Source organism: Notothenia coriiceps, unplaced genomic scaffold (genome assembly GCF_000735185.1).
Source record: "Notothenia coriiceps isolate Sejong01 unplaced genomic scaffold, NC01 NC01_scaffold00004878, whole genome shotgun sequence".
Classification (NCBI taxonomy): domain Eukaryota; kingdom Metazoa; phylum Chordata; class Actinopteri; order Perciformes; family Nototheniidae; genus Notothenia; species Notothenia coriiceps.
Window position 1 is genome coordinate 35,151 of NW_011337579.1, and position 14,103 is coordinate 49,253.

Sequence of the window (14,103 nt, forward strand, 5' to 3'; positions counted from 1 at the left end):
ATTCTGTGCTCGCCAAAGGGCCTTTGAGATAATTGCAGGGAAGAAAAAGATCATTCACCAGGGAAGCTGCTTTTTCATCAGAGCTTGAAGAGAGACAACAATGTGCTTCCTCAATTGATGAGCAGCAGTAAACCAGCTAATTATAATATTATTAGCATATTTATCAGTTCTGTCTCCAGGTGTGTGGAGAATTACCCAAAATACAAGAGGAGCACAAAAACACGTCATAAAAGAGAGGGTCAACGTGTAATCAAGGTTTTTTTCTATCACAGTTCTTGAAAGCTGTCAGGACTTTAACAGTGCTGAGTTGTCCCCATTCAAACAAACACATCAGATGACTGGAGAACAGAGAGGTTCCAGAAGGAGGATGCTTCATCATCTCTCTCCATATGTAGCCATTCAAACATGCATATTCCGAAATGATCTATTTCCCTTTGTCATTTCCAAGCCTTTCTCTTTTTCTTGACAGCTCTTGTACAGGAAGTGAGGCCGACGCTCCTGTGCCCTCTGCATGTCGAGCGTGACAACGACAACTTTATGCTGCATTGCTCATCTCATGACCGACAACCCATAACCACCCTGTTCCTCCCCTCTTCTCCCTGGAAGCATATTAAGTGTCCCCTTTCAGCCCCTGCACCCCGGGCCTGGTGAACCCCTTACCAGCGTCTTGTAGTCAATCTGTTGTCTGATGAGCTTGTCTTCGCTGAGCGAGTAGCGGGCTTCTCCTGTGATGGAGTCAATGGGGCCTTTCTCCATCTGCTGCTTGATGGCACAGAAGAGGGAGAAGAGAGGTTCGCCTGCACACTCCTGTGAAGACATCCGGAGAGAGAGGAAGAAAAAGTTAACAGGGAGGAAGAAAACTTTGAAGCCATTCTACACTTGGATGACAGCAAAGTTTAGTAATGAACAAATGTTGTATTTGTTTTTGTTATGTTTTTCGGGCTGACCAAACAACATCATAACACCCCTACATTAGAATACAATTTCACTCAAATGTGCCAACTTTTTTGGATGATTGAATGGGTAGCATAGAGTGAACATTGTTATAAAACATAGACTCTTGAAGCCTGAAAACAGTGTTGTTAATCAACCAGAAGAGACTGGCCATTTATCATTGTTTTTATTCTCCTCCCAGCTGCAGTAAAGCAACGAATAGAGAGAGGAAGGTTGAAGACAAATGGTCAATTGACTTTTTAGTGAATACTGTTGCTGTAGGGTATTACTTCTTAACGCCACATCCATATCATCATACAGTATATTCTAGCTGAAATTAACAGAATCGATATATTCATGTACCTAATTCTACCTAAAATACAGGTCTGATCGAAGTCATGAGAAGTATAATATTCTTACAATTAATTGCTATTGTATCCACAATCTGCAAATTTGGGAGTAAACAAAACCCTTGGCTCAATAGTGAAGCAAACATTGAAGATGTACCTTGAGAAACTTGTAGAGGAGGAACGTGAACCAGTTGGTCAGCATTTTCTCTGCAACGGACTCAGTCCTGCAAACAGAAAGACACAAAGCACATCATGAACTTATGATCCGCAACGCTGTTATTACCATCATAAATATTCAACAAAGTCATCAAATAATCTTCTAAAAATGATGACCGCTGTTAATGAATAGGCTTTCGTTACACAAATATAATTGCAAAGACATGGATTGAGTGAGCCTTTGCACATATGACGGCCTTTCAGCCAATCTCTCGGCTGGCTTTTATGTTCAGGCACGCCAAGGGCAGCTTGTCTATGGCGGCGGGATTTTAATATGAGGCAAAGCAATTAAAAGCCTTTATTTGATCCCGGTGGATTGATGTCGTTAGGGGCTGGATGGGCTCTGTAATAACACTGGCCTCATTATCAAGTGCTCCCTTGCCTATTCACTGGACCAACACTCGATCCGTGCACAATAGAAAGTGAATGAATACATCTCCCTTTCTTTCTCTGCCTGGCATCCATGCTCTACTGGTGTGGCAAAATGGTGTGTGTCTGCATTTGTGTGTATGTGTTGACCTGGGCCAACAGTGTGATTGATCCCGTGTGAATGACTAATCTGCATACATATTAACAACAGCGGTGGTTGCGAGGGGAGAAAGAGGAGAGGCAGGATCGGATATCCTTTGACAGCAACCTTCTTGACCAGCAGCAGGGGTGTGTGGGTAATCTGTCAGAACACCTCAGACACACACACACAACCCTCCCTCTGCTTTCAATGAGCAACAACCATAGGCATCAATATTTTAGGATTAGGATCCATTGTGTCCGTGTGTATGTGTGTGTGTTTTGGTTTTGTCCCGTGTTTCAGCTGCCACCTGCAGCCCTCCTGCCTTCCTCCATTCAGACAGCCTCTTTAAGGGGCTCCACACACTGAGACATGAGCGGGGGGGATATAATGTCCGCTGTGCCAGTGGGTTGGCTTGGAACCCCCTGCCATCATTGGCACAACACCTGGGGGGGATTAACTTCCTGTCTCTAACTGTGCCCGCACTTTTATTTAGCTGCCCCCCTCCCCTGCCCTTCCTCCGTCCGTAGATCCAAGGGTCAACAAGGTCACTTTTCATCTTTTCTTTCATGTGTCCTTGCTTTCTTCCGTGCTCCCTCTGGCTTCCTCCTGCAATCATACACACTTCCAAATCCTCTCCATTTCCACAAATGTAGCCCATCTATCAAAGGGATGAAAGGAGCATGGAGGAACGAGGAGGTGCACAGGAAAGGAGGGAGGGAGGGAGGGGGCAGTGGAACAGGAAAATTAGGAAACGAATGAGAAGAAATGGCTTGGTCGAGTCTGGCTTTTGCTTTTCTTCTTTTAAACTTGCCTTTCTCTATTCACTTCAAATAGATATTGTGTGCCTGTGTAAGTGGACAAGTGTGCCGCTGTTTTAAGGCGAGCGTGCAAAAAGCACAAATTAATCCCACTGCGGATGTATTCAGAAATGACCATGTGTGTCTGTTGTGTGTGTGCATGCTTCTGGCAGTGGGTGCTGGCCCTGCTGTAGTAAGAAGTCTTGGCACGGCCCCAGCAGTTTGCTTATGCTCACTCTCCATCAGAGCGCAGTGGGAATGAGGATAGAAATGGCACTGTGACGGAGCTGCTTTGGGATCTAACGTTAGCATTTAGTATTACACGTTTCAAACATTCTTCTCCAAATCTTTGCTAAGCTGCTACTCAAAACACAGCACAACCTGTGTTGGGGTTAATGCAATGAAATGTGCCGTGGCGTGTTGGCATGGTCAGGTGGGCTGTGTTGGCAGCCGGTCAGAGGGGCAGTGGGCGTGGAGAAGGATGTAGAGCAGAGGGGACCTGGCAGAGTGGACTTCCTCCTGATCACTGATGAAGGGGTGATGGGAATGTTTGCTCCATCACACATTGAACATTTGGGTTGGTCATAGCTCCAACCAGCTTTTCTTTCTGTGCAAATAGTACTTTCTGCAAACTCTCACTTCCTGGAGTGTAAATCTATAGCCGCATTCACACCGCAGGACTTTCCCTGGTACCTTGGTTCTTTAGTTCCGTTAGTACCAATAATGCCGCGTTCACACCGCCGGGACTACTCAGTGCCGGGAACTCTTTTGGCCATTTTCAGTCCCTGCTAGAGAGGTGGTACGAACCTGGTGATAAAAGAGTGCCAATTTCTATTCTATTTTTATTGGCTGGGCGAATTGCAAACCACGCCCCGTTAGACTCTGAATTTTTTTTGTTAGGCAGCCATTTTTTTCCTCGCTACAAAACCACATCCACACCTGAGCGAGTAGTTTTTTTGTACTTTAAAGCAGTTATGACCACACGTACTACAACACCGGAGCGGTGGAATGATGAGGAAGTGTCGGCGCTTCTGGCAATTTACTCTGAGGACGGGATGCAGCAGCTTCTACAGAAAGCAGTTCCCAACTCCAAATGTTTTGAGCGATGTTCGCAAAAGCTAATTGAGCGGCGTGATGTCGTTATTGTTATGTCTTGACTGTGCAATAAAACAAACAAACTGGCGAAGCTTTATTTATTGTGTCCCACCCCAAATTTGCAGAATAGAAGAATGTGAGAGCAGACAGGTGTCGGTGGTTTAATTTATCTACAATGTTGCAACCTTGTGCAGCAATGGCATGGGCAGAAACACAAGTTTTACATACATAAACACAAGTCATTTATCATGTCATTTGTTTTAGATAAATAAGGGGAAAACACCAAACAACGGTTAATGTCCTTTTCCATAATATGCCTGAGGGGGTAATATATAATAAATACATAAAGATAAAGTCCATTGTTATAATGGGGTATTTTATTTGTAAATGACCCTTATAACCCAGCCTCATGGTGCACATGATTCTTTGCTTGGACATTTTGTTGGTTTGAGTCATTTGAGCTCGGATTCTAGTAGGGACATAAAGTAACACGTATCTTAGGAAGATATGAACTTCATCTTGGTGAAGTTGATGCTGAATTCACTATTTAGTAGATAATCATGTGACACTTTATCTTTGCACTACGGTCTGTCTGCTGAGCCTACCTATTATATATATATATCATGTACAGCGGGTGGGCTTTATACCCCCTCCCCCGTGTAGTTATTCTTCTCTCTTTTTTTTTTGTACTCGCCGTGAAGTGGTTTTGCGGCCTGCCAGTAAACCCAGAGAAGAAGAAGACGAAGTGACGTCAGCGTAATCTTGCCTCAGGGAAAGTACTGCGGTGTGAATGCGATTGGCACTAGCCCCCTGGCGGATTGAGTGCCGTGGTACTTTAGTGCCGGCACTAAAGTACGGCAAGTCCTGCGGTGTTAAAGCGGCTTTTGAGGGTAGATGTAATCCTGCTCCTCTGCTCATTTAAGCGATTCAAATAGCCTCTCTTGTTTACTGATATCACTTTGGCTTAGCTGGGTTAACCGAACATGTAACTGCATCTGAGTCTCTCCTGGTTCAGTCATATGTGAAAACAGCGCAGTTTGAGATCAGAAATCATTTCCATGTTTCACTCTGCCTCCCTGTGAGGAAGATTGCTCATCCTGAGTGTCAAACAGTCTCACAGTGACGCCTAACTGCGGACCTGTTTTCAACAAAGATATCTTTAAAGTTAACAAGGTGCTTTTAACCCTGTGCTGGGATTTTGTGTCCGTGTTTAAGCCGAAGCAAAGCTGTGATCCACACAAGAACATATTGGGCTTTCATATTTTGACCAATATTAAAACTGGTATTCTGACACATTAACAGCAGCCAAAGTAAACTTAAGGCTTTGTAAAATGGTGTTTAACTCTGTACGACAGGAAGAAGGATGGTGTTGAGGGGAGGCGAGTGAGGGGGTGGAGGAATGGAGGGGAGACAGGCGTTTCAGGAGGAAAAGGCTGAGAGGAATGCGACAGATGGTTGGGGAAGGCTCTCGTTAGTTAGCTTGCCTGGTGGTTGTGCTTCAGCACAGGTTGAGATGGGACAGATGGAAGGATGTGTGTTTGTGTGTGGAGAGAGAGCAAAAAGACACACACATGCACACACGGAGATTTCTTGGAAGCGGAGGCAGTGGGTAGCCATGCTCAGATGCTGTGCCAGAGACACCCTGCTCACGCACTTTAAGCATTGATTTAGCAATCAAGAAAACAGGGGAGGGGAAAGAGGGGGGGGATATAGATTGAGCGAGCGAGTATAAGGGAGGAAGAGAGAGATAAAGAAAGTGACGGTGGCAAGTGGCACAAGCATCAGAACAAATAGAGGAGGAAGCAGAGGCAGTGTGAGGGAGAATAACACTCAATGTGAGCAAACATGGTGAAAGAGAGAAAGAGTGAGAGGGAAGAGGAAGAAAGGGGAAACTAACAAAACAAATTAAAGAGAGGAGAAGAGGGAATGGGTGCTATCTTTCCAGACAAGATTAAGCTCCATCTTCACAGCCTTATGCCGGACTATCTGGGCTATTTTCAGCCGCTATCCAAGGACACGTCAGTCGAGCTCTATAGGGTGGCATAGCTTGATCACACTGCCTCATCACAACTGAAATGCATGCTGGGATGTCGAAGGACTAACAAGCGCTTCTAAGAAGAAAGGACCAGATGAAGACAGTCTGATCAGTGCCAATCACAATGGTGTGGATGACAAATGGGCTATCAAACCGGCCGAGCGTTTGTTGTTAACATGGCTCTCTCTCCAGTGCTGCACTGTGATTGGCTTTCTCCCAGGTTTACTTCTCCCTTCCTGACAAGGACGGAAAGTGTCATAGAAGACAGTTTGTTTGACTCTGGTTCACATTTTAAGAACAACCATGCTAATATAGAAAGGTAAAGCTAATATGCACATTTTAACCAATGTGTGAATGTATCACAAGATGTATTGTCATCACAATATTGGAGAATGTTTTTGCACATGGCAGTTTCTCCTCTCACGGTTCAGACCTTGCACATTCAAAGCAATAGTGACATGTAAACTAAGTGATCAAAGAGCTCTCTACCTGCCTGCATGCCCCAGCAGTCAGCATGCCTTACTTGGTGACACAGCTTTAAGTGTCTCCATTGTCCTTGACTCCCTTTCCCTGGCTCTGCTGTGCCGCTGTCTCTCCTGCTGTATCTCCAGGATCAGCCGTTACTCCATTGTTTAGTGGCTGCACCAAACTTGGTGAGCTCTTGCTGCAATTAATTATGGCTCCTGTGCCCAGACAACATTAATCTCCCTCTGCATCACCAAGCATCGTCTAAACATGCTTTCATGAGATGAAATGCCCATGGTACGAGGATCAATTTCAGTCCTCTTCCAATAAATACACACACACATGCGACAAGCATATATCATAATATATGCTTGTCGCATGTGTGTGTGTATTTATTGGCAGGGATGAGTTTTTAGCCTGAGGGAAAATCAGAATTGTAATTGAAAAGAGACTAATTAATTTGGAAGGTGCCTGGCAAATCATCTGGGGGTGTCAAGACTTGCCGGTTGACCCCCGAGCAAAACAACATACAAGTCCATATGTATGAATAGGCATGCGTGCACATATTACACACGTACACATCAGCTGAAAGGCAGACGGTTTACTCAAGTAACCATAATCATCACATTTACTACACACTGCGGGCAGGCAGAAAATCCCTTACAATTCTGCGTTCAAGTGCGTGCCATTAAAGCTCTGACTACAAATCCAAGGGAGGAACATGACTGTGTTGAAGTGCAAGCTTTCACTGTTTTCCGCTTTTTTCAGAAGTGACTATTTCCCCCCCTCTTGAGCTATGTGAAACTCTATTCAGTGCTAATTAATCATAATTATTTTGCTAATGATGTGGCATAGCAATGCGCTCTGGTTTCTCTGAGACAGAGCAGGCAATTCAAGGTCACAGGAGTTAATCCAAACATGTCACAGTTAGGAACAGACACAAAGAGAGTAGCACATCCAGTCCTTGATATTAAAGTGTGTACATTAACCAGTACAAACGTTTATCCCTAGCCCCAACCAAGCACAAACCCTATGTTTACAGAAGTGGAATCTGTGTGGCAGGTGTTCAGTGTGTAAATATAAATCATAGGGAGAGAGTTATTTGGTTGAACTGTTCTTTCTTAATGAATCATCTGCATCTTCAAAGGTCACTACCAGCTGTATAACTTTAGCCACTTGTTAGAAGGGTATAAGAGGTAAGTTAAACTCGGCACATCTTTTCCGGCCTGGTTCTCACCTTCGTAGCAGCAGCTTGGGGTGGTTCTTGCTCTCAAGGTTGCGGTCTATAAGGTCAGACAGCAGGTGTTTGAGGACATCAGTGGCGTACTCCAACTTGCTCTGCAATACTGTCATGATAAGTGAGGCCACGTTGCCACGGTCCCTCATGGAGAAACCACGCTGGGCCTCCAGAGTGCGAATAAAACACAGCAGGAAGACCTTGTTGTTAATGAGCTGGCCGAACAGCTTCAGCCCCTTCTCCACTTGCTCCTGCCGGTAGCCTGGCACCTGTGAACACAGCAGACATGTTCATTTGACAGGGACACATTAAAAATAACAAGGAGTGGAACAAGTACAGAATCCATGTAACACATTCAAAGCCATGTCATATAAACCCAATCAGTCATCAGTTCCTGCATCCCTAGTCAAATACTTAAACATTGCTGAATAAACACAGTTTTATATAACATATAATCATGATAACTATATTTTGATCAGGTTCATATATGTGCTTTATTAACGCACGTGAAAATGTATTAGAAGTAATAATTGAATTCAGGTCTGGTTTCTCTAATTGAAAGTGCAGGTATCAGTTAATAAATCTGTCCTCATAAATAAGGAGGAAGAAAGGAGAAACAGAATGAGAGAAAGAAAAAAAAGCAACAAGGGAGATAAGGAGTTTAACATCTTGCAGCTTTTGTTGCATTTAGTGTGAAGGTTGAGAATAAAGGCAGGAAAACAATAGGTCTCTTGCGGGAATGCTTATTATGTCGATGGTGCCGTGTTCCACACTAATGTACGTTGAAAGGAAGAGGCAGTGATGTGAATTCCCCTCGTCTGAGCCCACAATGTCCCTGCTCCATTTATACTAGGCACTTCTTCTTTTCCCCGTAAATAGCACCCATTGAGATTACGTTTTTTTGTATCTGTCAAGAGCACTTGTGGTAAGACGGCATGTCTTTGTACCCAATGCAGCTGCCAACCAGCATATGTTCTGTCTTTTACCTTTCCTGGAGGAAACTCTTGTAATCAGCTGGGAGCTATTGTTAAGTGGCAAGTCTAATTTAATACGCCTGACAAGATGCATACAATGTGTGTGCTTCAAGTGTTGGCATTTTCCTTTTTTGCGTTTATACACTATGAGCTTGTGAATGAAAGCACACAATAAGGAAGTCTTGAAAATGTTATTGTGAATGTTTCGTGCTTTTTTTCTACATAATAAACTGTAAGTGTTTGCAGGTTATAGACCAAGCAAATGTATTATACTCTACCGTAGAACAAACATGTGTAACATTATGGATTATGGAGACGGTGCATGAAAGGAGCTACATGTCCTAACCTACACACAATCTTCACAGGGTCACTGGGATATTTGAGTTTGGCAGGCAGATAGAAGAAAAAAATATGGAAACCGCTGCTGAAATGGAATTGTTTCCGTAAAGATCAAGAGGGAAATGGGGAAACAATCATACGAAGCAGCAGGCAAAATGAGATTTAGAGGTATAGTCAAGTTGTTAGGAAAATAAATTGTAGAGGCAAGGAAGTAATTTTGACTCCTAAGAACCAACCTCAACAGTGACCAGGAATACATATAATGTGAAAGGGTAGGCTTTACAGAGCTCACACATGCCAGACTATATTTTTACATTTTTCCTTATTTTAACTGACTGTGAAAATCCAGTTTTTATGTAAACCTTGAAAGAGTTTTATCCCCTATGCTCTTTCTTTCTGAAAACCACAGTCAAAAACGGGACTTTAAATGATCTGACACATCAATAACAATTAGGCAGCCATAAACCGCCTAAGACAAGGCGTCTGCTTTTTTCATTAGGCTTTAATTCCATATTATACTCCTCATACAGTTCCACATTTACACCAATTAAAACATAATTAATATTGCTTATTACTGGGAAATTATCATCAGGGATAGAGTGGCCAATCCTGAGGGCAGTGAAATGGGGGTCCATCATTCTCTTAATGGAAAAAGACGACCTGCTCAATTATGGCTGTCTATCAATGTCACTACCGACGATGAATCAACTGATTTTTTTTCTTTTGCTTTCTCCCACTAATTGACTTTTAATTTGTTTTTGAGGTGGGGAGAAAAAAAACGAGCAGCTTCTCATATCGTTTGAGTTATTAATGAGAGCGCGCTCCTGGTTTTAGGTTGTCTTGTTTGTTTTTGATAAAGTGTTTTTGTCGGCTGTCAAAAGGCTTTTGTTTACCAGACAGCAACACAACAACCTCGGCTTCAATTTCACCTACTCTGACCCACCACATTGTTAATTTGCTTGTTCGTTTTGCTCTCTTTTCAAATAGGGCTAATTGCATTGGGATTGTTATTTGATAGAGACTGAAGAACAGGTACACGCACTTGCAATTGTCTAAATGAATAGGAAATTGGTAACAACTTCTTACAAATAGCGGTCCTGTTTTCAGAATTTCTTTGAACGAAACACATCTAATGGAATATCTATTTAATTGAAATGCTATAGATAGCATGTTAATTGAGAACTTTATTCTGATGCCCAACATTATGTACAAGTTACTTTTCCTGTGACCCAAATAACAATCACAATCTGACAAATGCAGAATTTGAATACGTCAGATTGAGGCAGAGGTCCAGCACTATGTTAGGCAACTATAAAGTGAAAAAACAGACACAGACTAACGCAGGAACAATACATAATGCAAGTTGAATAATCAGAAAACCATTCCACCATACCTCCAGATCTCTGAGTACAGGGTGCTCCTCGATGCCTGGGAATAGGACCCTCATGGTGTAGGTCCTGTAGTCCAAGAAGGGGATTCCTGCTCCGTCCAGATCACTGGTCAGCTCATGGATGTCTGTCTGGAGCTCTGCGAAAGCTGATGGATAAAACCATACACAAACCAGTTATTTGTATATAAATGGTAATGTACGTTAATATAGCCCCTTTCTAGTCTTCTGTTTACTCAAAGTGCTTGTACACCACATGCCAACATGTACCCATTCACACATTCAGACACTGATGGCAGGGCAGCCATACAAGTTGCTTAACCCACTCAAATCAAAGACATACATACACATACCACCTTCACAGCTCACTTAAAAACATGGTTCACTGAGAACTACACCTGCACACACTAGTCTGTGTTGAGTATGGCGTGAGTGTTACATGTTGTGTTACATGTTGTGTTACACGTTGTGATCATGGATGTTGCCCCTCGTTTCTGTTGTGTGATTGTGATGTGCTCTATGTGACATGTACTGTATTTAGTAACGTGTTTCGTTTATTGTTCTCTTTTATCCTCACACCTGTATCTACTTGTCTTTCCTCCTTTTTATTTTATTTTATACATTTTCTTATAACTAATGCTGTTTATATATTGTAATTTTAAGGGTGTCTATTACCATCTGGCCGGGGACAACAGCTGGAAATTAGCCATGTCGGCTAAAGCTGCAGTATTTATTGTTTTTGTGACAGTTCATCGATGGGGACTGTCCACGACACTATAAATAAATAAACTAAACTAAACTGCTCATCATCTAATCCGGTGATCATTCACATACACCAGAGGCTCAGCCTTAGAGAGAAGTTGGGGGTTCAGTGTCTTGTACTGAAACAAGCCTTCCGATTGGTCTAGTGGAAAGATTCAGTTGACTTATCCATAGAAACAAGCCCTCTGATTAGTCCATTGTAATGAGCCCTTTGATATCCCAATTTAAATCAGCCCTCTTATTGGTGCATTGAAACAAGCACTTTGATTGGCTCATTGAAACGAGCTCTCTGATTGGCACATTGAAACAAGCCTTCTGATTTGCCCAACAAAAGAAGCCCTCTGATTTCTCCATTAAAACAAGCCTATTTATTGGACATATTAAAACAAGACTTCTGATTGGCCCAATAAAACAAGCCCTCTGATTGGCCCAAGGATGAGCAAATATAGTAACATAATTTTAGTCGATAGATTAGACATTTAGATTTATAAAAGCAATAGCAACACTGGATGCTTGCAATAGTTAATACAATTTACGCTGTTGAGCACATACTCAATTGTTACTCATCAATTAATCAGTTCATTCTGCGAATGCTACTTGTGTCAACAGAACTAAATACATCATTCAAAACGTTTCCAAGGTAGAAAAGTTAGTTGGATCTATATAAGAATACATTCTATTCCATACAGTAAAACTGCATCAACCTCTTACCCTCTTTGCACTCCAGAGCCACGCGGGACTCCAGGTTGTCCATCTGCATCTGCAGCCTCTTCAGGGTCAGGTCACTCTCGCGAGACTTGCGCTTGTAGGCAATGAGCACAACCACGATGAAGAGGATGAGGAGAGCTCCGGCTGCAGCAATGCCAATGATAGCTGTGCTGCTGAGGGGGCTGTCGGACATGATGTGGACCACACCTGGGGAGAACTCGATTCCACCCACACGTGCCTTGTGAAGGGGACAGATAAAAAGTCAGATTATAAATAATGCATGCATCTACTGTACATATGTTGTATACACAAATAGAGAAGTTAACTCAAATATAACAATTGGAAAAAGGTTGAATAATGTTAGAGTTTTCTTCAAGGCTAAGGCATTTCACTTATTTGTGAATGCTAATAAAATATTGCGCCTATGAATCTCTTTCAAGGTCTTTAAAGCATTTCTGTTTTCAAAATGAAGATAAAATCCCAGACAGATATATTGACTTTCTATTTAGATGAGTACACACTTCTGTTCATTTGTGCATTTTCTGACTGATATGCGTAACAGTAATGTGTCCATCTTTTCTGATGCAGGCTTTAGGTGGTAACATCAGGAAGCGCTTTGTTCAAAGTGGTCCCTTTTAAAACCACAAATGGAAACACTATTGAGTTTTCCAGGGCCCTAATCCTTCTTATTGAAGGCTTATTTGTTTGTCTTCTGTCTGCTTGTGGGCAGGAACAGGAACCACACAGATAATTGGATCAGAGCTGTAGACTGTCTCAAAGTGGACAAGAAGATAGATAGAAAGCAACACGAGGAACGTTCGTCTGTCTGTCTGTCAAACTGCCGATTTGCAGGACTGTCTGCCTTATATCTGTCATGTGTATCTTTGTGTGTGTGTGTGTGTGTGTGTGTGTGTGTGTGTGTGTGTGTGTGTGTGTGTGTGTGTGTGTCTCTCCTGTCTTTGTGAGCGGGTTCTGTATCACTCACCAGGACCTTGTGTCGGCCCGTCAGGTTCGGTGACTCACAGAGCAGCTGGGTCTCTGACACTGTTAACATGCAGGGCTTCTCTCCAATGAAAACTGTGTAGTTCAGCTTTCCATTCCCAGTATTGGTTGGTGGAAGAAAGTTCCGCCCCTGCAGGAAATAATTTATGCATGAATAAAGACTTATTGTAGGAAGGAAAACACGTCAATATTTCGTATTTATATCAATACTGGAATGATGCAAAATGATATTGCATAAAACACGTTAAGGGATTCTTATAGTCTATAACATGTAGTCAATACATACAGATGCATCTATCCTCATACCTTCAGTATAATGGGGGATCCAGGTTTGAGCTCCAGCACCCCCGACACACTCAGAGGTTCAAACTCAGGATTGGGGTAGTAGATAAAGTTGCTGTTGTTGAGTGCCATCAGAGCCATCACGTCGTCCAGTTTGAAGCCGAACTCATCAGGCCTCTCAGGCACTTCCTGCTGCCGGGCCAGGCTGATGGACAGCTCCGGGGCCTGGCACAGCATGGTGGTGGGGCCGAGGACCTGGCACAGCTGGAAGAACACAGACCAGAGGGGAGAAGTTATATTCATGAATTGATGAATGAATGTTTTAGCAAATAATAAATCAGAGCTTAGTGAAAGCAGAAAAATGCTGGAAATTGACACAAAAATAAAATGAACATGCTTCAGTTTGGTGCTTTCAATCTTAATGAAGATAATGTGAGTGACTCTGCATTAATCCACATTAGTAACTCTGCAAAGGAGGTTACATTTTTGTTAATGTTTGTTCGTCAGAAAGAACGCAAAGAAATAGGGAGTTTATTTGAAAAAAGATAAATGCAATATTGTTTAATATTGGAAACGGCCTTGGCGGAGGTCTGTCCTCTCCAAGTGCCCTCCCATTCCATATCAGAATTTAGGCTGGATGTCAGTAAACCATATACTCAGCTCATAACAGAGTTTCCCTAACACCTCTCCATGCCTCCTTGCAACTAAATCTTTGGAGCACTGGCACTTGAGCATGCAATTTACTTTCTGCATCCAATCTGAAGTTGGTTTGAATGTTTATGTCACAGGTTCACATTTCACTAAGGCCACTGGAGATACCCCATTCAAAGGAGGAGTTCCTTCATTTCTAAAAGTGCAAAGGAGAACCTGTTGGAGTATTTTCCTCAAAGGAAGCCACCAAATGAGGAGCAGTTAGGGAGTGTGTGCAGGCTCATCACAATCTGGCTTTGATGTGTGAAGATTCAGGAGTGATAACTAGGTCTTACCCTTCCTTCATTACGCTCCAGAAA

General features: G+C 42.7%; 1 protein-coding gene across 1 annotated transcript in view; it reads right to left on the minus strand.

Annotated features, from left to right (window-relative positions):
- Positions 1-14,103, minus strand: part of LOC104942666 (plexin-A4) — a 49,789-nt gene that overhangs the window by 25,205 nt on the left and 10,481 nt on the right. Inside the window, exons 7-13 of the mRNA XM_010767918.1 lie at positions 13,118-13,357; positions 12,795-12,941; positions 11,813-12,047; positions 10,346-10,488; positions 7,640-7,908; positions 1,441-1,507; positions 661-807 (exon numbers count right to left, since the gene is read on the minus strand). Of these exons, the coding sequence (XP_010766220.1) occupies positions 661-807; positions 1,441-1,507; positions 7,640-7,908; positions 10,346-10,488; positions 11,813-12,047; positions 12,795-12,941; positions 13,118-13,357 (1,248 nt within the window). The remainder of the gene's footprint in view (positions 1-660; positions 808-1,440; positions 1,508-7,639; positions 7,909-10,345; positions 10,489-11,812; positions 12,048-12,794; positions 12,942-13,117; positions 13,358-14,103) is intronic.